Genomic DNA, 26,477 nt, shown 5'->3' on the forward strand with positions numbered 1-26,477 from the left:
TACATTTAAGTACAAGTACCACAAGTTCAAATTATCTTAATTTCTGTAGTGCCTGTGCGCCAAGTCATTTTGAAGATGTGAATTCTGACATCCAAAGCAGTGATGCGAGTTGGCGTAGTTTTCTTTTTTTTTTTTATTTGAAGATTATGCATAAATACATTAAAAAAAACTGATTTTTTAGTACCACTTAAACCTCTTGGGCTTGTGAGTTGCGCAGCGAAGCGCAGTGTTACCCATGTCTATACGGGGTCATACATATATATATATATATATATATATATATATATATATATATATATATAATCCCATCTCATCAAGGGGTCTATAAAATATATAAGATTCGACAAGAACATTTTAAATGATTACTTTTTAATTACAACTACTACAAAGGTGTGTGTAATGCAAAGTTTGGTATTCGGTGCTACTAGCTCCCTACTTATCTCACAGTATATTAAAAATAAAAATGCACTCAAATACCAGGATGGGTGCCCTGAAGCTGTTGACGTCATTATTAAAAATCACTATATGGTAGATTGTTTGCACTCTTCTGACATTGAAAGGAAGGCATTACTTTCAGTATCATGAGACTGTCATATAATCTAAAAATTAAAAAAATAAAAGAGATAATATGGTTTCGCCATGTGTGTCGCAGTGACCCAAATGTACCACCCAATAGTAATATATTAATCACTCTACATTAACACCGCATTGTTTCTACATTGCACCCGTGCGAAGCCGGGGCGGGTCGCTAGTCTAACATACATTTAATTGATATAATATTTAAATACGGGATTATTGCTTTAGACTTAAATAAAACAACAACGGCAATTTAAAACATGTCAATATATAATATTTAATTATCGTAAAACTTCTTAGACAATAAGTATTCATTTAAAGTAAAAAAATATTGTGGAATATTTATTATTATACCTACATATTTGTACAGATAAATAAATGATTGGTGATGGGAAAACTCATTGATTGCGTTAAATGGTAGGAAGCGTATCACTGTCGCTTTGTGGCCAACATCAATTACAATAAAATTTTTACACTGATCAAAATTAATATATGAAGAATATACAGGTATTTTAAAAAAATAAATATACATTTCAAACTTGGACACGAACAAAACATACAAGTAATGCTGGTGTGGCGGCGGCGATCAGAAGGCGGCGCGGCACAGCGGACAGTTGGACTTGCTGCTGGTCGCGAACCACTTGCGCTGCGAACGGAGGAGTACAGCGCGGGTTAACGGCGTGAACAGTATCGAGACACGTATCAAGCATTGTTGTTTAATGGATAATAATGGAATGGTAACCCCGTTTGCGCTATCGGTATACACTGGCGGGGCACCAGTGATAGATGACTGATAAGGACGAAAGTTAGCCCATCCTGTTGTTTGCCACCTCAGTGGTATATAAAAAAGATATTTTTGTGTTATTGATTCATGGAAATAAATGGAGAATCCACTCAATTCATGATAGATAAATACTTAGGACGCTTCTGAAATGAAGTCAACTAGCAACCTGCCGGTACATGTACAGTGTGCGAGGGTGTGCGGGTGTGTACGTACCATGCAGGGCGTGTGGAACCTGTTCCTGCACTGGCGGCACTGCATGCGCGGCAGCTGGCCGGAGGAGGGGTGCAGGCGGCAGTAGCACACGAAGCACTGCGGCGAGCTGCCGGTACATGTACAGTGTGCGAGGGTGTGCGGGTGTGTACGTACCATGCAGGGCGTGTGGAACCTGTTCCTGCACTGGCGGCACTGCATGCGCGGCAGCTGGCCGGAGGAGGGGTGCAGGCGGCAGTAGCACACGAAGCACTGCGGCGAGCTGCCGGTACATGTACAGTGTGCGAGGGTGTGCGGGTGTGTACGTACCATGCAGGGCGTGTGGAACCTGTTCCTGCACTGGCGGCACTGCATGCGCGGCAGCTGGCCGGAGGAGGGTGCAGGCGGCAGCTGGCCGGATGTAGGGGTGCAGGGTGTGCGGGTGTGTACGTAGCGTGTGGAACCTGTTCCTGCACTGGCGAATGCGCGGCACTGCGGCACACGAGCACTGCGGCGAGCTGCCATGTACAGTGTGCGAGGGTGTGCGGGTGTGTACGTACCATGCAGGGCGTGTGGAACCTGTTCCTGCACTGGCGGCACTGCATGCGCGGCAGCTGGCCGGAGGAGGGGTGCAGGCGGCAGTAGCACACGAAGCACTGCGGCGAGCTGCCGGTACATGTACAGTGTGCGAGGGTGTGCGGGTGTGTACGTACCATGCAGGGCGTGTGGACTGCATGCGCGGCACTGGCCGGAGGAGGGGTGCAGGCGGCAGTAGCACACGAAGCACTGCGGCGAGCTGCCGGTACATGTACAGTGTGCGAGGGTGTGCGGGTGTGTACGTACCATGCAGGGCGTGTGGAACCTGTTCCTGCACTGGCGGCACTGCATGCGCGGCAGCTGGCCGGAGGATGTACAGTGTGCGAGGGTGTGCGGGTGTGTACGTACCATGCAGGGCGTGTGGAACCTGTTCCTGCACTGGCGGTGCAGGCGGCAGTAGCACACGAAGCACTGCGGCGAGCTGCCGGTACATGTACAGTGTGCGAGGGTGTGCGGGTGTGTACGTACCATGCAGGGCGTGTGGAACCTGTTCCTGCACTGGCGGCACTGCATGCGCGGCAGCTGGCCGGAGGAGGGGTGCAGGCGGCAGTAGCACACGAAGCACTGCGGCGAGCTGCCGGTACATGTACAGTGTGCGAGGGTGTGCGGGTGTGTACGTACCATGCAGGGCGTGTGGAACCTGTTCCTGCACTGGCGGCACTGCATGCGCGGCAGCTGGCCGGAGGAGGGGTGCAGGCGGCAGTAGCACACGAAGCACTGCGGCGAGCTGCCGGTACATGTACAGTGTGCGAGGGTGTGCGGGTGTGTACGTACCATGCAGGGCGTGTGGAACCTGTTCCTGCACTGGCGGCACTGCATGCGCGGCAGCTGGCCGGAGGAGGGGTGCAGGCGGCAGTAGCACACGAAGCACTGCGGCGAGCGTGCCACGCGCGCCGTCACCGCCTCCACCCACATGCGCAGCGCCGACACCACCGACCCGTTCTGCCGGCACATCATCAATGTCATCACCATCATCATCGCCATTTTATACAGTCTACTGCGTCACACAATCCAAACTAAAGAACTAAAGCGGCCGACACAGTCCGAAGGATAAGCAAGCGGAAAAGATAACGGGCTGGTCACGTAGCTCGACAATCAAAAAAATATAAGGTTCTTGTGTGGCGACCCTGTGTGGGCAAACGCAGTATAATTCGACGCCCCTACTAGATGGAGTCAGTGGATGCGGGTGACTCAGGACCCTTCCTTATGGCAATCTATAAGGGAAGTCTATATTCAGCGGTGGACATGTAACTGATGATATGATATAAGGATCCTTTATTACAGACTGGCTGTATGCTTGTTTCTCATTTTTGTGGTATAATTTTACAGATTAGTGCAGAAGACGAGAGATCTGTGTTTGTTGTATAATTTTTGCGAAAAAAAAAATTATTTATTTATCGACATTACATTAGGAACCTCTAAATCTATCAGTGTTTCTCTACAATATTATGCATGTATTATACATATAAACCATCCTCTTGAATAACTCTATCTACTGAAAGAAACCGCTTCAAAATTTGTTGCGTAGTTTTAAAGATTTAAGCATACATAGGGACGGACAGACAGCGAGAGCGACTTTGTTTTATACTATGTAGTGATTTTAGATATTGAGATGTTTTGTCTATTCCTTGTATATTAATTTTCTCAATTTCAAAAATAGTGATAAAATACTCTAGTTAAAATAGTCTAGTAGCAGTTTCAGTTTTTATAAGGAGTAATAGAGTATTGTGTGTTGCCACACGCGTGTTTTTCAATTGTCTGAATTTGTAGTGTAGTGCGGTAGCGGCGCGGGTGCACCTGGTAGCCGAGGTAGAGCAGCAGCCACTGCGTGGGCGCGGCGGGCGAGGCGGGCCCGGCGGGCGGCCCGTCCACGCGCGGCATGGTCAGCGGGTGGTCGGCCGCCAGCTGCACCGTCAGCTGCAGCTGCTGCCCGTCCACCGTCAGCGTCGCCGTCGCCTCCAGCGTGCCTGCCGCTGCACAGTATTTATTAATTAAACACACTTGACACTTTTTTCGAACTACTCTGCTTTTGTTGATGGTAGATTTTTGTACTTATTATAAAAGTGTATATATGTTTGTATAAGCATGGAATTTATCGTTGATTATTACTATATATACGGCCAGCAGGCGGCCCGCGCGCGCCGCCGCCGCCGCCGCCGCCGCCGCGTGGTACGTGTGTATATGTGAGCGGTGTGAGGGTGAGAGGACAGTACCGCTGCGCACGGCGAGGTCCGTGTGCGCGCGCGCGCGCCGCAGCGCGAGGCGGTGCGCGCGCAGCAGCTGCGGCGCGACGGCGCGGCGCGCGAGCGCGGCCAGCAGGCGGCCCGCGCGCGCCGCCGCCGCCGCCGCCGCCGCCGCCGCCGCGTGGTACGTGTGTATAGTGTGAGCGGTGTGAGGGTGAGAGGACAGTACCGCTGCGCACGGCGAGGTCCGTGTGCGGCAGGCGCGCGCGCCGCAGCGCGAGGCGGTGCGCGCGCAGCAGCTGCGGCGCGACGGCGCGGCGCGGCGGCGCGCCCGCGCGCGCGCCGCCGCCGCCGCCGCCGCCGCGTGGTACGTGTGTATAGTGTGAGCGGTGTGAGGGTGAGAGGACAGTACCGCGCGCGCCGCCGTGTGCGGCCGCGCGCGCCGCGCCGAGGCGGTGCGCGCGCCGCCGGCGCGACGGCGCGCGCGCGAGCGCGCCCGGCCCGCGCGCGCGCGCCGCCGCGCGCCGCGCGCCGCCGCCGCGCTCACGCCCCGCGCGCCGCCGCCCGCGCCGCCAGCGCGCTCACGCCCTGCGCCTCGCCGCCGCCGCCACCACCACCACCACCGGCACCGTCCTCCGCCGCTGCACCAGACAGTTATAGTATACACATGGCGTACCATGAGGTACTTCTAGGTCATTGGCATCTGGGACAGTGGACATGAAGGCCGAGAATTAAGCACGGCTTCAATTTTACAAAAAACACTAGCAAGTTCTTCTAATGTTAATATGCTCTCTCCGATCACCCGTCGAGGATGAGTCTTGGCTGCCTCGACACGAGCCTCAAACATACCGCCCCAATGAGGACATTCTGGAGGGTCAAATCGCCAAGTAATTCCCCCGCGGGCCAATTCCACCCCGACCTCGGATTGTCCATCAAGTAAAAATTTGTGAACATCGTTTAAATAATTATCGGCACCCTTATAATTCGTTCCACAATCGAATCTGATCAATGTAGGCAAGCCGCGACGAGATATAAACCGTGAAAACGCTGCAACAAAAGCATCGGTAGATAGTGCCGAAACAAGTTCGAGATGAACTGCCTTGGTAGATAGACAAATAAAGACATAAATATGCCTTCAATGCTTTAGCGTTACGAAGTTGTGAGGTCTTGACCATAAAAAGGCCAGCAAAATCCGTCCCAACTCCATCAAAAGGCCTAGCTACGACTACGCAAGTCAAGTAGACAAGTCTCCCATCATCGGTTGCATGAGGGGAACTTTCATTCGATAACAGGGTAAACATCTAAAAATCACCCCACGAGTAGGCCGTTGAGTTGACAAGATCCAGAATCCCCGCTACAAAATAGCCAAAAGGGCATTACGATCGGCGTGAACATTATTAATATGGCGATCTAATGCCAACAGACGTACTAAATTTCCAGATTTAGGCAACAAGAGAGGGTGACGAGCACCAAAATGTAGCTGCGCATTTCGAAGCCTACCACCTACTCGTACGAGACCCGAGTCATCCAGGAATGAACACAAATGAGCTATAACTCCCTTCAATTTAGAACGACCTCTCTTAAGGATATCTATCCCTTTAGTGAAATAATGTGGCTAACCGAGTGTCACAAATTCAAACGTCTGAAACACAGTTAATTTGGCGATATATTCCAGGCGAGTTGAATCCGGCAGATATTGCGTCTCGAGGTTGTCATGCTCCTGACTTGCTTCATCACCGTTTATGGTGGGAGCTATATTGGCTGTTGAACCAAGAAGCGGATTGGCCTCGGTATCAATCTATTATTGTTCCTGTACCAAGCCTGCAAGTCCATGTCACCATCAAAGAACCTCAAGTCAAGGCTGAGTTTCTTATAGACCGGTATAGTTCCTTAGACAAATTGGTAGGTGTAACGGGCTGGATACTTCGTTTTATTCAAAATTGTAGATTTCCGCGGGATCCTTTCCCGCTTCTTTCTCTTATTCTTTCTCCGGAAGAGCGCCATCAGGACCATTGGGACAATACCTTTATCACCCCGGCCCCAGTTTGCCCCTTCTTCTGTGCTGACTCGTCTGTGCATTGACGACTCTCCCGCTCCTTTCCAGCCTCCTTCTCACTAAAGAGATAGATATCTCTCCTCACCATCCGCCGAACTACGGCGGGAGAGGATCGTTCTAAATTGAAGAGAGTTATAGCTCATTTGTGTTCATGGTCCTGGATGACTCCTCCGTCGGCTCCCTGCGCGCAACATGACACAGATGTAGGTGGTATCTGTGTCATCCTGAAGGTGCGCCTTCGAGCCTGTCCACCTTAAGAAGTTCGACGGTCCTCGATGGATCAGCCGCTGTTCTCTCTCGCTGCAGGGCCCGTGCGTGGGACTTCCGCAGCGCAATCTGGAAAATGACGCCTTTGTACGCCACTCTAGACCGACGCCCAGGCATTGGCCTCCAAGTTAGATCGCCATATTGGAATAGTGCGGTATCCGCTGCGGATCGCCATGGCCCTATGTGGCCTGTTTAATGCCACATTTTTTGGCCCTGTTTATGCAGCATGGACCTCACCACCCCAAGGTAAGGCGGCGTGTGCTTCTGGATCTTGTTTCAGCCGGCTGACGCCGCCATTTACTCGTGGGGCCTGATTTTTAGATGCCCCTACCCTGGGGTTATCTGGCCACTGACCATTATATGGGCTCCCTCTCATGCAACTGATGTTGTCCAAGGCGGCGCGACTTGACGACTAGTGATGCTTGCCGTGGTCGTAACTAGAAGCGTGTCGTCTGATGGACAACATCGCTGCTGGAAAGGGCACCCCGCAAGTTCCAGTCATACCCGATGTCCCACAGGATCGGTCCTAGCACCGACCCCTGTGGTCAACTATCTCCCTCGACATTACCGCCCCCATTCTATCCCCTGTAATTTTGCTCTAGGTTTTTTGTTTTTTAAGTCCCTAATGACAGTGTTGTTCTTGATGATGTAACGCTGGATACGTTTTGTTCAAAATGGTTTTCGCAAAAAAAAGTTCTTTCTCTTATTCTTTCTGAAGAGCACCATCAAGCTTTATTATTTTGTGTGCGAGCTGTGCAGCGACAGTATTTCACTAAAGAGATAGATATCCTTAAGAGAGGTCGTTCTAAATTGAAGGGAGTTATAGCTCATTTGTGTCCATTCCTGGATGACTCAGCCACACAAGCAAGAAATGCGAAGTACCTTTTGGTGCTTATCGTACCCTCTCACCTAAATCTGGAAATTTAGTACGTCTGTTGGCATTAGATCGCCATATTAATAATGCTCACGCCGGTTGTAATGCCCATTTGGCTATTTTGCAAAAGATCTGATGAAACCCATGGTATTGTGCACCATAATTATATATATATTTTTTGTAGTGCTGTGTCTTCGCAGCACGTGCAGTAAGGATTTTGTATATCTTGGCAGGGTCCTTACTGCACATACACATATTTTTGAAGAATTAGCTTGAACAAAATATTATTTTACTGTATAAATTAAGACAACATTATTAATTCCTTATAATGTGTACCTACTAAATTAAAATAACAAAAAAAAAACAACAAAAGACATAAAATATCGATACATTTATGAGTACGAGTTCTACCGTGACACCAATGATGCAGAAACAGCTCGAAGAATTCATAATATGGACGGCGCTAATGTCGCAAAAGGAAACACAGTACATTTTTGGTATCAACATTTTCATTATGGAAAATTCGACCTTCAAAACCAAACCCATGGACGACCAGAGACAAAAGTGGGTAATGAAGAATTAATGGCTATTGTGGAAGCGAATTCACCACAAAGCACTTCAGAGATAGCTGCAGGCTTCAGAGTAAGTGATCAAACTGTATTAATCCATTTGAAGCAAATCGGGAAAGTAAAAAGCTTAAACGATGGGTACCTCATGAATTGTGTGAATCGAACTTGTAAACACGCGTCGACTGCTGTGTTACTTTGCTCAACCGATACAATAATGAATAAATTTTAAATCGAATCATGACTTGTGATGAAAAGTGGATACTATAAAATAATTGAAAGCTCTCGTCACAATGGCTAAACCCTAGAGACCCAACCAAACCCCTAAACGAAAATAGACTCAGAAAAAGTTATTTGTATGTGTTTGGTGAACTAGCGCCGGTGTCGTTCACTACAGCTTTCTAAAATCTGGCCAAACGATTACGACAGACATCTATTGTCAGCAACTGCAAACCATGGAGGAAGAACTAGCTGCTAATTAACCGAGATTGGTCAATCGCTCTAGTCCACTGCTGCTTCACGACAACGCAAGACCCCACATTGCATAACAAGCAACCACTAAGATAGGTAAGCTACAATTAGAATGTCTGCGACATCCACCGTACTCCCGGACCTTGCTTCAATAGATTACCATTTTTTTCCGGAATTTGGACAACTTACAAGGAAAAAAATTCAACTCCAATGCCGCAGTCCAAACCGGCTTCAAAGAGTTTATTGATTCTCGCACCCATAGTTTTTTTAGTAAAGGGATCAATGAACTACCTATGAGAAGGCAAAAGTGCATAGGTAACAATGGTGTATATTTTGATTAATTAAATATATTTTACAAAAAAAAAAAACTATATTCCTCTCGTAAAAAACGCCAATTTCACATGTAAGGGCCTAATATTTAATTAATTATTAATAAAAAAAAAAAATCTAAAACAAAAAGCCAGTCTGGAAGACTAACTCTGGTAAATGCTAATCGAATAACTGTTTAAAATGAGAATGTACTTAATTCCTGAACCCTTTTGATGTGTATAATAAAAATTTAAAAAATCAATACAAAAAATAAAACATTACAAATTACACTTAAAATTTTAATTTTAACCCATTTTTTTTTACATTTCTTTAATTTATTGATATTAATTAATTAATAATTCACAAAATCTCCCTTTTGAACACTTAAAAATATTTAATACCTAACTTTTATATCTACTTTTGTTTAAATATACTATAATGTAACAAAGTGAAGGCAACTGACCATCTATGGTGAACTCCGGGGTGGTGTTGAACATGTCGAGGTAGCGCTGCGGCAGCGGCGGCGCGGACTCGCTGCAGTCCTGCGCGAGCGCGAACACCTCGGCGGGCAGCAGCCGCAGCACTATCGGCAGCAGCATGTCCGTGTACTTCTCCTTCGGCAGCAGCTCCCACTTGTTCCGTGTACTTCTCCTTAGACTGGCAAACTAGTCAATTTACATTTTTTTTATGCAACTTAGAATGGCAAACAAGCTGACGGCCCACTAATTGAAAGTGTTATCGTACCATTGGCTATCATGATATCCCCCATGTGTTGCCATTCCTGAGCACTCAGGTGTTATTCCTTTGTACTCAGTAAATTCACATAGTCCATAGAGAACCATATAGACATCTATGGATTCCACCATATTTTTACTATTTTTTATTCCTTTTACACAGAAAAACCTACAGGGAATCATGTATATGGACATAATGGATTTGCTTGACATGGACAATGGACACTCGACGGTAAATAACACACAAGATTCATGATGGAATGCCAGTAAGGCATTTACTATATAAGATAGGTCTGTCTTCGGCCTACCTCTGTTCCATTTGTGTTTCAACCGTGAAGCAGTTGTATTTGCATGGCTGTGTTTCGGTTTGAAGGATGGGTGATATGGCGTGAATTTACTGGGTACAGAGGAATAACACCTGAGTCCTCAGGAATGGCAACATGTTTCGCCCATGATACTGTGTGACTTCACTTTCCATCAGGTGGGCCGTCAGCTTGGCATATCTGTATAAAAAAAAAAGATTGTAGTGTTGATGTGCAACTGTGAGCACATATGAGTCTAGAAACTGTTTATTTAGAGCCAGATTATAGATATCTTAAACCGTGGGATATTGCAAAGGTAACATGTAGGATCTATAAAATGATAGTATGAAGCGGGGGGAAGCACTAAAGATCCCAATGAATCCCAAACAATATGTAATGGTTTTGCTGAAGATAAGACACGTGTGACTTCACTGGCATATGTCAGAGAGTTGTGGTGCGCGAGGTGACTGGAAGATGTGTATGTAGTGGTCAGCGGCGGCGGCGTCGGCGGCGGCGGCGGCGGCCAGCGCGTGCAGCGCGTCCACCAGCAGCAGCAGGCCGCGCGCCAGCCCGCGCGCCTCCGAGCCCGGCTGCAGCCAGCACGTGCCCGCGCCCGGCCTGCACCACCACCGCGCTCAGTACGCAATCCGACCATGTCTCGCTAACTACACACTCACATTCACATTTCTTTAGTGAAAACATGTTTAAACACGTTGGGCATTTTTTGAGATAGGAAAACCTTTTGTACTTGCAACACTGTTCCCGTGACCGTGACCAACACCTCTATATATAAGTATCTACATATATTATGTATGTACGTACACAGATATACATGCATGTTGACATTTTTTGAGACGGAAGAAGATCATTAGACTCGCGACACTGTTACCATTATCAACACCTCTGACAACTCAAAAAATACATTCGTAATTTTTCAAGTTTTCACTTTTGTCGGCACTCCCGAATTACCATAATTTTTTTTTTCTAAGAAATATTTAAAATGCGTCTAGAAAAAATTTTATACCAATGATTCAGTTGTGACACTCTGTTTGTGTTTTATATAAGTACATTACAGTTACTAGTAGCCGACAATGATTCTGTAAAAGCTGTAATACATAGTTAATACCGAGTACCATACTACTAAAATATATTTAGAAACGTTGCTATTACTTTACTTCTATATTACTGTATTTATAAATTATGAATTTAGACACATTTCATTTTACAACTTGAGCAGTGAATTCAAAAGGTCCACCACGAGTTACCACACAGTGTAGACTCACTCGACATTAGAGAGCGCCGCGTCGACGAGCTCGAGCAGGTAGTGGTAGGTGTCGTTGAATTCCGTCATGACCAACTCCGGCGGCGGCTTCTCCTCCTCAGTCTCGTCCGCGCCCTCGCTCCACGCCGTCAGGATCTCCACTGTCGATACAGAGGCAAATATGAGCTCTAGTTATGCGAACAACCTTCTCTCACGGATAACCCAGATAACGTGGTTGTTTCTTTTATAATCTTCTTCTTACCTTTTTTTCATATCTATTCGGGGTCGGCGTAATATAATAAGTTTATTTACCATATTTACACTGTTGCACTCGTCGGTGTAGACGCAGCAACCCTTGTCCAATTCCCAAAGCTGCCGGGTGCTGTAGATGCAGTCGCCTCGGGGTACGCTCTGCTCTATCTTTATATCTTTTACTCTGTTCCATATTACGAGAGATGGTTTCGGTTTTACAATTTTATTACAGCTGCTTACCTGACGTCAACTCTATTTGGGAATGCGATCGTTGGTGGTTTATTCATTACTACGATATGAAGGAATACAAAAAAGGGGCGGGGACAAGGAAATCGGGAATAAAGATTTTGAGGAATAAATATTGGGAGGGGGAGATACTTTTTTTTATACTACTAAGGTGGCAAACAAGCATATGGTCTATCTAATGGTAAGTGGTTGCTGTAGCCTATAAATACTTGCAATACCAGAGGTATTACGCGTGCGTTGCCGACCCTGAATAAACCTCTTTACCCTCCTTTTGAAGAATCCCATTCTGTAGTCTTTTGGGAAAACCTTAGCAGGGAGCTCATTCCATAACCTGAGTGTTCATTGGAGAAAACATCTCTGAAACTGCGCCGTACGCGACCATTTAGGCTGTAGGATATGAGGACACTGCAATGGCGGAGCTGTTATTGATGAACCGCAGTAGGTCGGACGGCCGGGGTTGCATATTGATACGTCCTTAGCACCGGATAAATTACTAGAGGGAACAGTTGGGAGTTGTTACGTACCGTCGGCGCTGGCAGCGGCGGCGGCGCGCGCGACGACGGCGGCGTGCGCGGCGTACTGGTAGCCGCGGTGCGCGGCGCCGCGCCACGTGCCGCCGGCCGCGCGTAGCACGCGCCGCACGTCGCGCCGCGGCTGTGGCTCGGCCTGCTCGTCGCCGCAGCGCCGCTCGCCCGTCGTCACCGCGCACACGCTGCGTGCGCGTCCGCACCACATCCTCTCCCCGTGGCTCTCTACACGACACGCCTCGTATATTTATACGGCGAACCCTGTCCCCTTATTAAGTGGGAACGCGACGTTAAACATCTACGTGGATTAATTTGTTGGTTGTGTTTTCAGTAGCTATTTGACGGTGAAAACACAAGTGTTACACGGCCCGTATAACGCAGGTGCGTTTCAGTTTGATGAATACAAATTATTTGGTTTGAATTATTTAGTTAAATAATAAAATTAGGAATTATTAATTATTTAAGTAACGAAATCTTTTGGATTCGTGTACCATTATCAAAATTGCAAAGGAACTCGTATTCCCTCACCTGGCAGACATGCTGTTTACTCCTATGTTACGTCATCATATGTTCTAGATCAGGGGTGGACAAATATTTGATAGGCGGACCATATTGCAGATGAAAATTTTACCCTTGGCCAACAGTTTTTGTTTTTCTAAATTTAAATTTAATTTTTGCTAATGATGCCAATTAATGAATTTTAAAACCAACATTTTTGAATCAAAATATTTATTAAGCGCTGAAAAGAGCAGTTGTTCGGGAGAAAATTTTGACTTCCACCGGCCCTGATAATGTGTATAGGTATTGCTTAATATTTTATTTAAAATTTTTATGTACCAATTTATGTTAGACAAGAACTAATATTTGTGTTCTTAATAATATTATATACAATGTTTCAGAGGCCAGACAAAATTTTATTGCGCAAACAGACTGGTTGGCCGGATTCGGTCCGCGGGCCGTCATTTACCCAGGTCTGTTCTAGATCGTCGTCGATCACGTGGTAATAGATAAAATATGATATTTTTCAATGTTTTTATGCATAGTTAATAATATATTTTTATCAAATTAATGCATACCACTTTTAAAGCCCCTAGATAACCTATAGTTTCATAATGGGAATATAGTACTTAAATACAAGACGACAAATACGAGACATATCGATGTAACGCTTCAGTGGACAGGAATAGCAATGCACGCGACATACCCGGCATGAGTGTCAGTTTATTTAAGTGTGGACGCACCGAGGACGTGCAGCAGCAGGGTGTGGCGCGCGGCGCGGAGCGCGGGCGCGAACACGTCCCGCCACTCGGCGGGCAGCGCGGCCACGTGCGCGGCGGGCCGGCGGCGCGCGCACGCGGCCGGCAGCGCGCGCACGAACCGCTGCACGCGCACCAGCAGCCGCACCGCGCCGCGCCACACCATCGCCACCTGCGCACCGCCCTCCCTCACTCACTCACTCACTCACTCACTCCTCCCTGCGGCACACGCCCATCTAGACAAGCGGCAGTGTGCCCGGCCAAGTTCAAATAAAATACACTAGCGATGCAACAATCGATTGTAGTATGTGTAGTACACGAACCGTTTCCAGTTACTTTTGACCCGCTCGTGACTTGCAAACCATTTAATCTACATACATAGAATTTGGCATAATTACTACAAGCCCTTAGTTGGACTAGAATCCGTAATATCATGAACATTGGTCAAGTAGTTGTTGATATATTAACGTTTAAAAACCGGTATTTTTATGACTGACTCGTAGATCAAAAACCTAACCTAGTACCAGATGACCTAGAAACTTGATATTTGGCATCAAAGCCTACTTTACCCACTAATAATTATTGATATTAATTATCAGCAAAAAAAATAATGAAGTATGAAAATAGATATTCGCAATAACAATGTCCTATTTGCTTAGCATTAGCGCTTTCTCAAAATAAACTTCTAAATATTTGGCAAAAGCTTACTGAGCACTCTTCATAGTTAAAACCTTAAAGGAAGTACATCTTATTAATCTAGATCTAAATCAAATCAAGACACAAGAAAGTTCTATAGCATAATACAATTGTCTCCACACATTACACCACTCTAACTTAGCCAAATTAGCCAAGCCAAATCTTGAGCTTGAATTACATTCCAAGTATACGCATTGTATTAATAAATCTTTTAAATTAAAAAATTTATAATACCTATTCAGTAGCAAACATGGAAATAGTACCAAGAAGCAAGAAATTGTTATATAAATTCATTTTATAGTGATTCATTTTATACACGGAATTTGGCACCCATCTATATGGTATCACTATTCTTTTTTCGGCGGAGTTGAAACGGCGTATATTCGTATTATTGGACTTGACTCTCATTTCACATTAAGTTATTAAAGAGATTATATAATTTATCGATGGTTAATCTAAACTGACATTTATAAAAAACTTGAATTAATTTTTTACTTACATCTCATTTACATTTATAGTATAAAACAGAATAATGTTATAAATTTATCTTAATATAAATTTCATTTGAGAAATTAAAAACAAAAAACAGAAATAAATTAAGAATTAGAATATTTGCTCTGTTTCTAGTAAAATTTTGTACAAAAAAAAACTAGCATAGTTTTTTTTTTATGGGTGATAATAAAATAGTCACCCACGCTGTCGGTATATACCGGCGGGGCACCAGTGAAGGATGATAGATGAGGATGAAGCAGATCAGTTAGCTTATCGTGACGAATTCGACAAAAATTGTTCACGGTGGTTTCCAGGGGGAACCACGTGGACGTCGACCTGATAGGGCATATTGCTAGCAATGGGGCTGCCAAACTCCATTGCTAACAATCCCTTTCCCCCCTAGTTAGAAGCTACTAGCGAGTAAATATCGTTGTTGTGCAGTAACACTTTGACTAGTAAAAATAAGTGGGAAAGTAACAAGACTAGGAGCTCTTCAGTAACAGTACAAATGAAAACAATGTTAGTAGTAACATTTAACAGGAGCGATTTGTTCAACCTTTACGGAGCCCCATCGCTGCTTGGAGAGTTCGAGAGAGGTGAACAGCGAGCAGAGCGTGATAGTTGTGAAGTCCCAGTGGTGGGCGGCCATGTCCCAGCCGTGTGTCGCTACCAGCAGCGCTAGGTACTCCGTGATAGCTGCATTGCTCACTACGTGCGCCCACGGTGCCTCCGATATATCCCTGGACAGTGAAAAGCGATTTATTGCTGTAAATAAATTGGAAATACCCATATTCGTACCGGTATACACATAATTGTAGACGATTATGTAATCAGTACTTCGTAACGAGACGCACATGCAGGTCTCGGTCAAACGTTTGTAATTTTGGTGGTTCAGTGGAGGCGGAAGTGAAATCGATTAAGCATCACTTAAAAGGAATTCTAAGAGATAAATGAATTGCCTCTCTGTATAGTGTAACGGTTGACTGGTAGAGAGTGTCATCAGACATTAAGTTTACCCTCTAGATATATTTTAATGTGTGCAAAAGTATAAATAAATAAATGGTTATTTGAAGAGGTACATAGGAAACAAGGACATGGGAACAGAATGGGAGAATGGAAGACTGTGGGTGCGACTGACCTTTCGTAGAGCATGATGTGGTTGTTTGCGTAGTAGAGGTCGATCACGGGGCCGGGATCGGTGTAGTGACGCTGGTCGGTCGGCGCAGGCGGCGTGGTCGGCGCAGGCGGCGTGGTCGGCGCGGCGCCGAGCGCGGCGTGCAGGCTGCGCGTCATGAGCAGGTAGGCCGCCTCCAGCGCGCTCTCCGCCGCCTCCGTCTCCACCTCCTCCGTCTCCGCCGGCCACCTGCAGCTCGCCTGCGCACACAATCGATCAATGGCGTGGATTTACTGGGTACAGAGGAATAACACCTGAGTCCGCAGGAATGGCAACGCATGCGGGGTATCATAGGCGAACGGTATACTCTGTTATGTGCATGGTACTGCTCATGTCTATAGGCGACGGTTACCACTTTCCATCAGGTGGGCCGTCAGCTTGTTTGCCATTCTAAGTTGTATAAAAAACAAATATATAACAAAAAAGTTTCATTTCAGTATTATCCATCGTATTGTATCATGTAACAGACTTGTTATCTAGTAAATACATATTATATGTTTTGACAGCTTATCCTTATTATTAATAGAATTGTTTAATTACACTGATAAAATAATATATTTAAAAAAACCCTTTTTTCACACGAATTACCTGCAGACTATGATAGAATCCATTTCCAGTGACGACTTCTGCATAGTCGTCAATGTTAACCGTCGTACTCTGACCCTCAGATTCCACCTCCGATGGCTCGACCAGCTCCTTCATCTTAACATCGTACCACCGTCTCGCGTATGACCAGTAATAGCCCTCCTTAGCTGCTAGTTGTGTTAGAACAGCTAATATCCTGTTTCTTGTAGGTATCGACGTTCCTCGAACGATGTCTTCCAGTATAAAATCTAATTTTGCTTTGGTTTCTTCAATTAACTCATAATGTAGCCACTGAAAAGTGAATCGAATATTAATAGAAACTGTTAGGAAACTATTGTTATGAATATGTATTGATGCAGTGGCTGTAGCACAGTTCAAGATTTGATTTTCACGTCAGTCAAAAAATTATTTCAAGATATTTTAAATATCATCAATAAGTATTTGATAAAGAATTGTAAGAGAAAAATTAAGAACGTTTAAATTTACACTATACCTTAGTTGTAAGACATACTTACAAAGGCATAACCTTCATGCAATGAATCTATGATCGCATAGTCTCTCAGCACTTTGGTGAACTCCGTGCACAAGTACTTATCGTCCAACAGCGTGCTGCGCCTGTTCTCTTCCGGCGCATCGTCATCGTCATTATCGCACGAAATTTTATGCATTAAAACTGTTCGCAGGTACATAGCACGAAACAGAATCTTGGTGGCATCTGCTATAAAGCTGTCTCTCGTGAACTCTTCGACTTCAGCTTCGGCGGATTCATCGACGACTCTCTTGATATGTTCGTTGTCGTCATCAAACGGACAGTTCAGTTTGCCGACGATGCAGTCGTACCGTAACGCGAACACTTCGAGCGGAGCTGCGGCGGCGGTATCGGTGGGGGAGGTAGGGAAGTCGAATAACTGAGCGGTGAGCTCCGCCAGGCTGCCGTCACACTGTAGATAAGGGCACAGCGAGGCCGCGTGTTCGATTCTCGGTATGTCCAATTCATTTACACTGTAATTATACACACAAAATTGGCGTGTTTTATGAGTTAGGATATAAAACGAGCTGAGGGCCCAGCAATGAATATATATTATACTTATTTCATATATATAACATATAACTCTGTTGTCATAAAACATATATTGTCGTACTGTGCACTCAGGCATTCAAAACTCTCGGATTTGTATTGCGACAAGCGCAACAGTTGGATTGCATACAAGCTTTTAATTTGCTATATAACGCTTTTGTTCGTAGTAAATTAGAAAGTAATGCAATTATTTGGAACTATTTATTTGAACTTATTTGGCATTGTAAGTGGTATAAAAAATAAAAGCGTACTTGTGGAATAGATAGGTGTGCAGCAGTGCGCAGGCGCGGCGCAGCGCGGCGGCGGCGGGCGGGCGCGCGGCCAGCCCGGCCCGCCAGCCCGGCCGCGCCGCGCGCCGCCACTCGCCCGGCAGCCGCGCCGAGCCCATACCAGCACACACATACCACCACACACATACCACTATACTACTACCACGCTCACCCTCGCCACTCCCGAATGTTACTATTCGGAATCGAGTCTATATTTTATTTTTTACTAGCGGGTACACATTTTTACAACATATTAAAAAGTGGTTATTGTGATATAATGATAATAGTTGGACATGTAGTATCGCGAAGTTTTTTAAAAGTTATTGATATTTTCTTCAATATTGTAGAACATACTTTTGTTCTATCACCAGTAGATTATACAGAGGACGCGATGAACGATATTACCATATATTTTATAGCATTTTTTACACCTTGAGTTACGTTACTAGAGTTTTAGTAAGGATCCCTAATCTTTTCTAGCAATAAATATAGCCTATGTTACTCAGGGTGAATGTAGCTTTCTAACGATCAAAGAATTTTTGAAATCGGCAAAGTAGTTTTTGAGAGTATTCATTACAAACATACACACAAAAATACAAATCTAAAGATTAAAAAAAAATTAAAAACTATAAAATATTATTATAAAAAACAAAATTAAAAGCTAATTACAAATTCAACAACTAAAAACAAGATTTAACTAAATGCGTATGAGATCGTTAATACATGAAATCAACTAAATTAAATTTGAAATAATAGATATAAACTTTGTAGGCAGATAGTTATGTAAAATAAAAAGTGGAACTCGCTCGTTCAAGAATGAATTTTCAAAGTATATATTGGTTTGCGAGACATGTACACTCAGTACAAGTCTTGCGGATTCTATCTTAAAAAAAAAAATGGAGGAGATATCCTCGTAATTCAGTATAAGTTACCTGTACAAGTAAATCGAGCCGGAAAAGGCTGAACACTAGGTCGTCGTAGTGGGGGCAGGTCGCGTCCGGCAGCGTGGTGAGCAGCTGCGCCGCCAGGCTCGCCGTGTGCGCCACCTGCGCGCGCTCGCGGCCGGTGCAGGCGGGCGGCTCCACCGCCAGCAGGGCTTCGCTGAACATGCGCAGTATCTCCCCGGCCGTGTCCTTGCTTATGAGCATCTCTGCAAGCCGGGTAGGTAGAGTGTGTTCAGGGCGGTGTGTAGTGTTGCGAGGGAGGGTGGCGGCGCGGCGTGCAGACACGTACCTCCGGCGGGCCCGACGGCGGCCAGCGCCAGCAGCAGCTGGCCGCGCGTGGCGGCGGCGGCGTGCAGCAGGCGGGCGGCGGCGGCGTGCAGCGCGGCGGCGGCGGCGCGGCCGCGCAGCCAGCGCCGCGCCGCCGCCAGCGCGCAGCGCGGGTGCGCCAGCGCCGCCCACACGCAGCGCTCGCGCACGCCCGCCGACATCTGTACGCAACCACAGTTACCTACACTAAACGCAAGTACAACTTACAGTGGCAAACGAGCTGATCGGCCCACCTGATGGAAAGTAGTAACCGTCGCCTATACACATGAGCAGTACCATGGACGTAACAGTGTATACTGTTCGCCCATACGTAACCATTCCTATTATTCCTCTGTACCCAGTAAACTCACGCCATATCCCACCCTTCAAAACCGAAACACAGCCGTGCAAACACAGCTGCTTCTCGGTTGAAACACGAATGGAACAAGAAATCGACTTTTGTACAAAGTCTCCCTCTGGTATTGTAGAGCGAAAACAAAATGTGTGCCACTCACCGAGTCGAAAGATTTCATCGTAGCATCCTGTTCAGCTTCCGTCATGTACTTTAAAATAGTAAAAACTATATCTACGACGGACTGACACCCCATAGTGTCGCTTCCGAGCCAGCGTTTTAGAACTTTATCGTAAAATTCGTAAACTGAGTTCGCTCCTAGACGCTTCGCTATTGCAGTACACGTCTCGGCACTGTCGAAATCCATCAACAGGGTAGTGAGGGGCATTAGAACGGGTTCCGCGATATTTTTCTTGTCGACGAACTCGAAGTAGCCGACGCAAATCGTCTCGACCAGTTCGTTCAGGTTGTGTTTATATCGGTCAATAATGATGGGGTCGATCTCGGATGTTGGATTTGTGCGCTCCTCGGCTTCTATCCTCCGTTCATCATCTTGAAATTTTATACTATGCTGTTTTTTAGGCTCCTGAAGGAATGTTGTTTTTAAAGTTTGCAGAAGGAGTATATGACTATCTATGAGTTGGGATGCTTGTTCTTGTTCAGCTGGCAACTTGTCAATTTGAACTACCAACGTAGAGCCAATGTTTTGCCAAAAATTTCTGATTAACTGGTCGTATGTTTCACTGTTGCCCTCTTTGGACTGCTTGAGCCAGTACTTGAGAAGAGCACTCATACTGGTGGCAGAGTGTTTGACGAGGTGTGCGCGCAGCTGCGGCTCGTGGTGCACGGCGAGGGCGTTCTCCAGCCATGTCCTGTGTGCTCCTGTCACCACTTCCACAACGAACTCCTCCTTTTGTATAGACACATATCTGATACAATCTGAGAGACTTGATATCCAGTACTGTCGCTCGGTTTTAGAATTTAATATCGTTTTCTTCTCCAGCCTGTAAAAAAATAATTACGAAAAGTGAAATTTGCAATAAACATTGTAATGGCCTCTTAGTTATGTGGTTGAGTAGCAAATATGGTCCATTGAGCCGGATCAACCAGTGAAACTGGAGAATATATTATTATATTGAGTAAAATTAAAACAATAACAGGTAATATATTTATGGGCGATGATTCACTTCCCATCAGACGAGCCGCCAACTTGTTTGCCATTCAAAGTTGCATAAAGAAAAAAATTAAAAAGATTATTATTAACATCATCATATCAACATTTAACTGTCCACTGCTAAACATAAGGCTCGCCCCAGAGAGGTTTTGCCAGTAGTTGCCACGCTTGGCAGGAGGATTGGCAATGGCAGTTAGACTTTGAAAATGTTTTAAGGGGATCGCTGCTGCCTATCCCTCGCCCTCTCTTAGTCGCTTTTTACGACAACCACGGGAAAGGAAGGGATGGCCTATTCTATGTCGAGACCGCACGTGCAAAAAGATTATGAAGGTGAAATATTAAAATATAAAGAACAAACCCTTTGTAAATGGCTGCAAAGAATTTCAGATAGAAGTCCTTGGTCGTGAGTTGCGGCGGCAGGCCCGCCAGCAATGGAGGCAGCAGCGACGATAGTTGGCGCGCCTCCCCCCATCCACCTGCACAACAATACACCTTCGGTACTATTCACTTTCATGGACCAAAAAAAGCCCATTGTGTTTTGCACCTATCTTCTTTTTAGATACTTTCAAGATGGTCCCATTGAAAATTTATTAATGGAAGTCAGTTTCTTTCTATTCTTAGAACAAAATCCTAATATATAAAGTTATATTAAGGAATAAAATATGCATTGGAAAAAAATAAACCAATGATGTCACGAAGTTAAGCCGTCTGTGAAACATTATATTCTTGATCAACAGGACAACCCAAAATGGTGGTAGTCTCCAATGACATTTTAGTACTTCTGCAATAGGAATCCTAATCTAACACCTAATAAGCTGGTGCATTTACAAAATATGGATGGAAGAAAGATATATATTTCTTTTTGTATCACTGAGACGACAAAGAACCATAAGGGCTACCTAAACCAAGGACATTATGCATTCGTTGCCTCTTATATATCCGTTTTGAAGAACTCCATACTGTAGTCTCTTGGGAAAACCTCGATAGGGAGCTCATTCCACAACCTGAGCGTTCATGGGAGGAAACATTTCTAAAACTACGCTGTACGCGACCATTAAGGTTCTAAGGTATGGAGGTGAATTCCCCGTCGATGGCGAGATGTGCGACAATAGAAACTTGCCATGGGCATCATGTTAAACAATTTTTCTGAACACAACCCCAACGGGTTGATAGATGTGGTAGAACACGCGAAGTGAGACAAAATCTCTCCTAAGACTTAAGGGTTCGTTATAGTTTAAGTCTTAGGATTATTGACAATTCTATAGCTTGTCGTTGCATTGAGTTGAAGGTTTAAAGCTGGTATTGAGGTATTCTCGCCTATAAGTGACAGCAATACTCTATGTGAGGCCGGATTTGGGATTTATGGAGCATTAATTGTTGATCCGGCGTGTGCGGCTCACTTAATAGTAAAAGACTACTTACGCTCATGAGAACCCGCAATACAAGGAATTACAGGTGTACTGCCGGCCTTTTAAAAAGAAATATGCTTCTTTCTGGATTCATGCCATAAAGGTTCAAATATACTGCTGCAGGAGTTGATGCCAATCAACTCGTGCAGCATGTTGAAAGAATGAAAAATGTTAAATCAACTCACCATTTTCTAAGAGATCGAGAATCCTTTTTGTCAGTAGATCGTTCTTATCTAACCATGTGTGCCAGTCCTGCAAATGAATACAAGCATTTAGAATGATAATTAAAAAAAAAAAGTTTTTTTCGAGGTCGACAATGTGGACGCTATAATTCTGGGCTTGGGAGTGCCCCACCTAGTTCTTGTGATATACACATAAAAAATGTGGAGACAGAATAGACAGGGCACACCTGCAGGTTGTGCATGAGCAGCAGCAGGCAGTCCCAGAGCGGCGGCGCGGCGGGCGCGCTGCGGTCGGTGGCGGCCAGCAGCACCCGCAGCAGGCGCCGCCCGTACGCTGCGCCCAGCTCGTCCTTGAACCGCTCCACGAAGCTGCCCATCGCGGCGAACCACGCCGCCCTGCCGTGCACACCGTAATAGTTACGTATAAATCTCTAGGGCGACGAGATGCTAATAATAATAATGCCTTGGAGAGTGGACTAGGTCGAGTGAAGGTGTAGAGCGGGCGACGCGCACCTGACGGGCGGCTGCGGGTGCGCGGCGAGCTGCCACCAGGCGGCGTGCGCCAGCAGGCCCCCCAGGCCGTGCCACCAGGCGGCGGGCGGCGGCGGCGCGTGCTGCGCCACCCAGCGCGCGCCCGCCAGGCTGCTGGCCGCCAGCCGCGCGCTCGCCGCCGACCGCTCCGCCGGATCCGACGTCCTGGCACATACCGTTCTATCGTTACCACTACCACTACCACTACTCAGTACCATGTATTCGGCGCCGCTATGCTAGAGATGCGGCGCGCCTTGTTCGCCTACATGAATATTCACCTCTGAGCGATTAACGCTTCGCCGTTTCCCGTAAGGTTATCGACTAAGTGGGCGATGATCTCCGATTTACAGAACGTGATCACTTCGGGCAGCTTCCTCTCGGGAAACGTGTTCTGTAATAGTAGAGAGAGCAAAGTTAGGGCAGGCCGAGCAGCGAGAGCGCGAGAGAGCGAAGGCGGGGACGGCGGACCTGCAGCGAGTGGTGCGCGAGCGCCTGCGCGGGCGCGTGGTCGTCGTGCTGCGCCTGCAGCCAGGCCGGCAGCAGCTGCCGCAGGTGCGGCGCCACGCGGCGTCCGCACACGCGCACCACCGCGCCGTGGCACGCCTGCAACACACGCCTACACTTGCAATTCATGCAATGATGCTCATTGAAATTTATAATGGGCAGATTAGCTTTCAGGTAACATTTTCTTAGTAAAGATAAAAAAGATATTTATCTTAAAACACCTTTTAAATTCTTATCTTTGTTAAATTTTACTTGAGCATAACTTTTCACTGACTAGGCGTTTCATTTATTTCATCAAAATTGTTGATACTGTAATAGATAGAATGTAGTCGAAATGGCGAAATCCGAGGGATACGCCTTTATATAACGGTGGCATCAAAGTAATCCTTAGTCAACCTGGCAGTTGCAATGTCAAACATTTATATCTCTAGGCAAAGGAGTCCCTGATGAACTGACATAACCCACTTAACACATTCCCTATGAGGCTGGCATAGTCAACCAGGTGCACTGTAGCCTCATCAAAAATTATAAAAAGTTTTTTGAATGAATGTAGACAATTACAAAAAGACAGCGGTCATTGGCATATTTATGGATATTTTCCAGAGGAGCTGGCACCTTAAAAATTTACATTCAGATATGTTTTTGTATATAGCTGAAAGCTTTAATCACATCTTGAGGTGTGCACCCAACAATTTTAAGAGCGAGATGGTCCACCCAGCCCTCATCCTAAATACACCTATGATAAAAGCTAGTGCTAAATAAATATTTATTTTAAACAACACATTTAATTTATACAACATTTATGATTATAGTAATTATGTAGGTTCACCTGTGTTGCCTCCCGAACTTTGCAATCAGTATCCACAGATAATGTCTTATAGAAATGACTCCAGCTGGGCAACACTGCTTCCACTTCATCCACATTGCTTTTGTTCACCAATTCTGTGAGTTCTTGTAATGCCTAGAAATATAAAATACAACAATAATGATATCAAATATAGTAGTGCTAATAAAAATACATAAGGCATTTTCAGAGTATGAATATGTTTAACATATTAAATGTTTATTTTACATTTTACTTCTTTTATTATATGATTATTATGAAGAGCTGACAAAAATAAAGTAAATTTATAAATAAACCTTATTTCTAAAAAATAATTTACTAAAACTCTATTTTAAACTCACTGTTTATACTTATACTCTGTATACTTTATTGAAACAAATAAACATAAATAATTAGTTCCTAATCCCCTTCAACATCTAAATAATGCTTACACAGCATAAAGGACTAGTTTTTAATGATTATATAAATCCATGTCCAGAATGACAAAATCTAGAAAAGTGTGTAATGACTCTCTATTTTCTTTTAATGTCAATATATTTTGTCATTCTGAAAATGAATTTAAAAATTATTAGGAATAAATACCTTTGTCTTAGTAATAGGATCCTTTTTGTTAAGTTTCTTAATGCACATAGAAAACTCTGGACTGAGTCCCTGGTCCAAGGAGAGACTGGCTAATGTTGGGAACAATGGAGGCATCACCTTGCCCCCTCCCAATGAACTAAGTGTGGAGTCGAATTTTCCAGCACTGCTTAATAGGTCTGCACTGCGACCACTGCTCGAAGGCTGTTAATTTTTTTTTTTTATTTCAGAAAGTTTATAAAAGTTTGTACAAATATTATTTCTATGATGTATTGTTGTACTTCACCATGCAAATGAAAGATTTTGCTGTAATGAAAAGTATCCTATGACCCAAGAGTCATCATATATTTAGTACTTGTACTCAACCATCAAACAAAATTTTATAAAAATTAATTGATTACTTTTTCTGTTTTTTTTTTTTTTTACACCATTGATATAGTAAACAAGCATATGGCCCATCTGATTGTAAGTGGTGACTATAGTATATGAATACTTGCAATACCAAAGGCATTATATGCAAGTTGCCGATCCTGAAAAAATCTCTTTAACTCTAGAACTCCTTGCTGTAGTGGCTCATGTTGTGTAACATGTGCAAAACAGTAGTTTAAATTTTTTTTTACATTTACAATTACAAATAATACTTATCATAAATGAGAAAAATAGTAAAGAGAATGTACAAATATTAAGTATATATGCATCAGCCACTAATCGTCCATTGCTGATATAACCTCCACCATAAGGGGGCTTTACGAGTAGTTGTCACTCTTGGCAGGTGGATTGGCAACCGCAGTTAGGCCTTGGTGATATTTTAAGAGGGATACTGCTGCCTATCTCTCTACCATTAAGTTCCCTTAGTCGCTTCTTACAATACCCATGGTAAAGAAAGGTGTGGTCCATTCTATGCCAAGACCACATGACAACATCACAAATACAATAATATTAGTGTCCGACTGAACTTTGGGTTCCAGCTAGTTTTGGCCAGAAATTCTACTTTCTGCCTTAGTTTCGGTTTCGGCCATGCCGAAACTTTGTGTAACAATTCCTTTCTCCCCTAAATTAAGATATTACCTTGTTAATGTTATTTTACTAAACTACCATAATAACACTATCTGTAATATTACTTTGATTATGTACAATAATTAAATAACTCTAGCATAAAACTGCACAACACATTTTAACCTAACTCTTCTATTACTTACTCACAACCATATAAACATAAAAAGTTAGTAATTATGCCTTATACATGTACAAAAATTATATCACTAATATATAAATGTTGTAATTGTTTTCTCATGCTTGTAATGCATAATTAATTTCTTTTTTAAACGAATTTGTGAGAGATAGTGCATTGCAGCGTGTGGCATTGCAATATTGCTTGCATTTGTGAAAGCCTTTAAGTATATCAAGATTATGGAATTCTGACTTCGGAATTCATCTGTTTCTTTACTGCATATGTTGTAGCCAAGCCCCATTGACGAAACATTTATATCGAAACATTATAGAAAAATAGTGTGTTTATTAAAATTACTTACTCTGACATTATTTTTGGTTCTTTGACTTTGTTTACTTTTACCACCCATTATTATCTACGTAGGCGTAGTAAAGTACATTCACTTTTAGTTTCATATAATTTAATTAATTAATGAAAAAGATTGATAAACTAAAAACGACGAGAAATTTTTGTTTTGACATTTCTTTTCAGTGTTGCCAATTTAGTATTGAGTTCTCGGGACGAATTTAATTATCAAAAGTGCTAAATTAGTATATTGAAAATTAAGCTTATTTGTTATGTACATTCTGTTACCATCATCACCATATCACCCGTTATCTGTCTACTGCTGAACATAGGCCTCCCTCAATGACCTCAATAGTGCTTCCCAACAAGTAGGTCTTAAGATCAACATGGCC

At 44.4% G+C, this 26,477-nt stretch overlaps 1 protein-coding gene across 1 annotated transcript; it reads right to left on the bottom strand.

Moving 5' to 3' along the window:
- Positions 1 to 824: 824 nt before the first annotated feature.
- Positions 825 to 26,270, bottom strand: LOC113510543 (uncharacterized). Its single transcript, XM_052899536.1, has 25 exons — positions 26,102 to 26,270; positions 24,573 to 24,773; positions 23,976 to 24,107; positions 23,111 to 23,245; positions 22,921 to 23,033; positions 22,625 to 22,807; positions 22,339 to 22,507; positions 22,115 to 22,181; positions 20,879 to 20,996; positions 19,510 to 20,350; positions 18,978 to 19,176; positions 18,676 to 18,894; positions 17,727 to 17,859; positions 16,913 to 17,399; positions 16,401 to 16,688; positions 15,777 to 16,012; positions 15,195 to 15,378; positions 13,436 to 13,622; positions 12,192 to 12,419; positions 11,192 to 11,330; positions 10,376 to 10,526; positions 9,336 to 9,489; positions 3,944 to 4,119; positions 1,574 to 3,088; positions 825 to 1,222 (listed from the first exon to the last, which is right to left on the bottom strand). Exons 1-25 carry the CDS (start codon positions 26,147 to 26,149, stop codon positions 1,163 to 1,165), a joined length of 6,363 nt encoding a protein of 2,120 aa, XP_052755496.1. The 5' UTR covers positions 26,150 to 26,270; the 3' UTR covers positions 825 to 1,162.
- Between the last annotated feature and the right edge of the window lie 207 nt (positions 26,271 to 26,477).

This window comes from Galleria mellonella, unplaced genomic scaffold (assembly GCF_026898425.1).
Source record: "Galleria mellonella isolate WM207_F2 unplaced genomic scaffold, CSIRO_AGI_GalMel_v1 utg574, whole genome shotgun sequence".
NCBI classification, from domain to species: domain Eukaryota; kingdom Metazoa; phylum Arthropoda; class Insecta; order Lepidoptera; family Pyralidae; genus Galleria; species Galleria mellonella.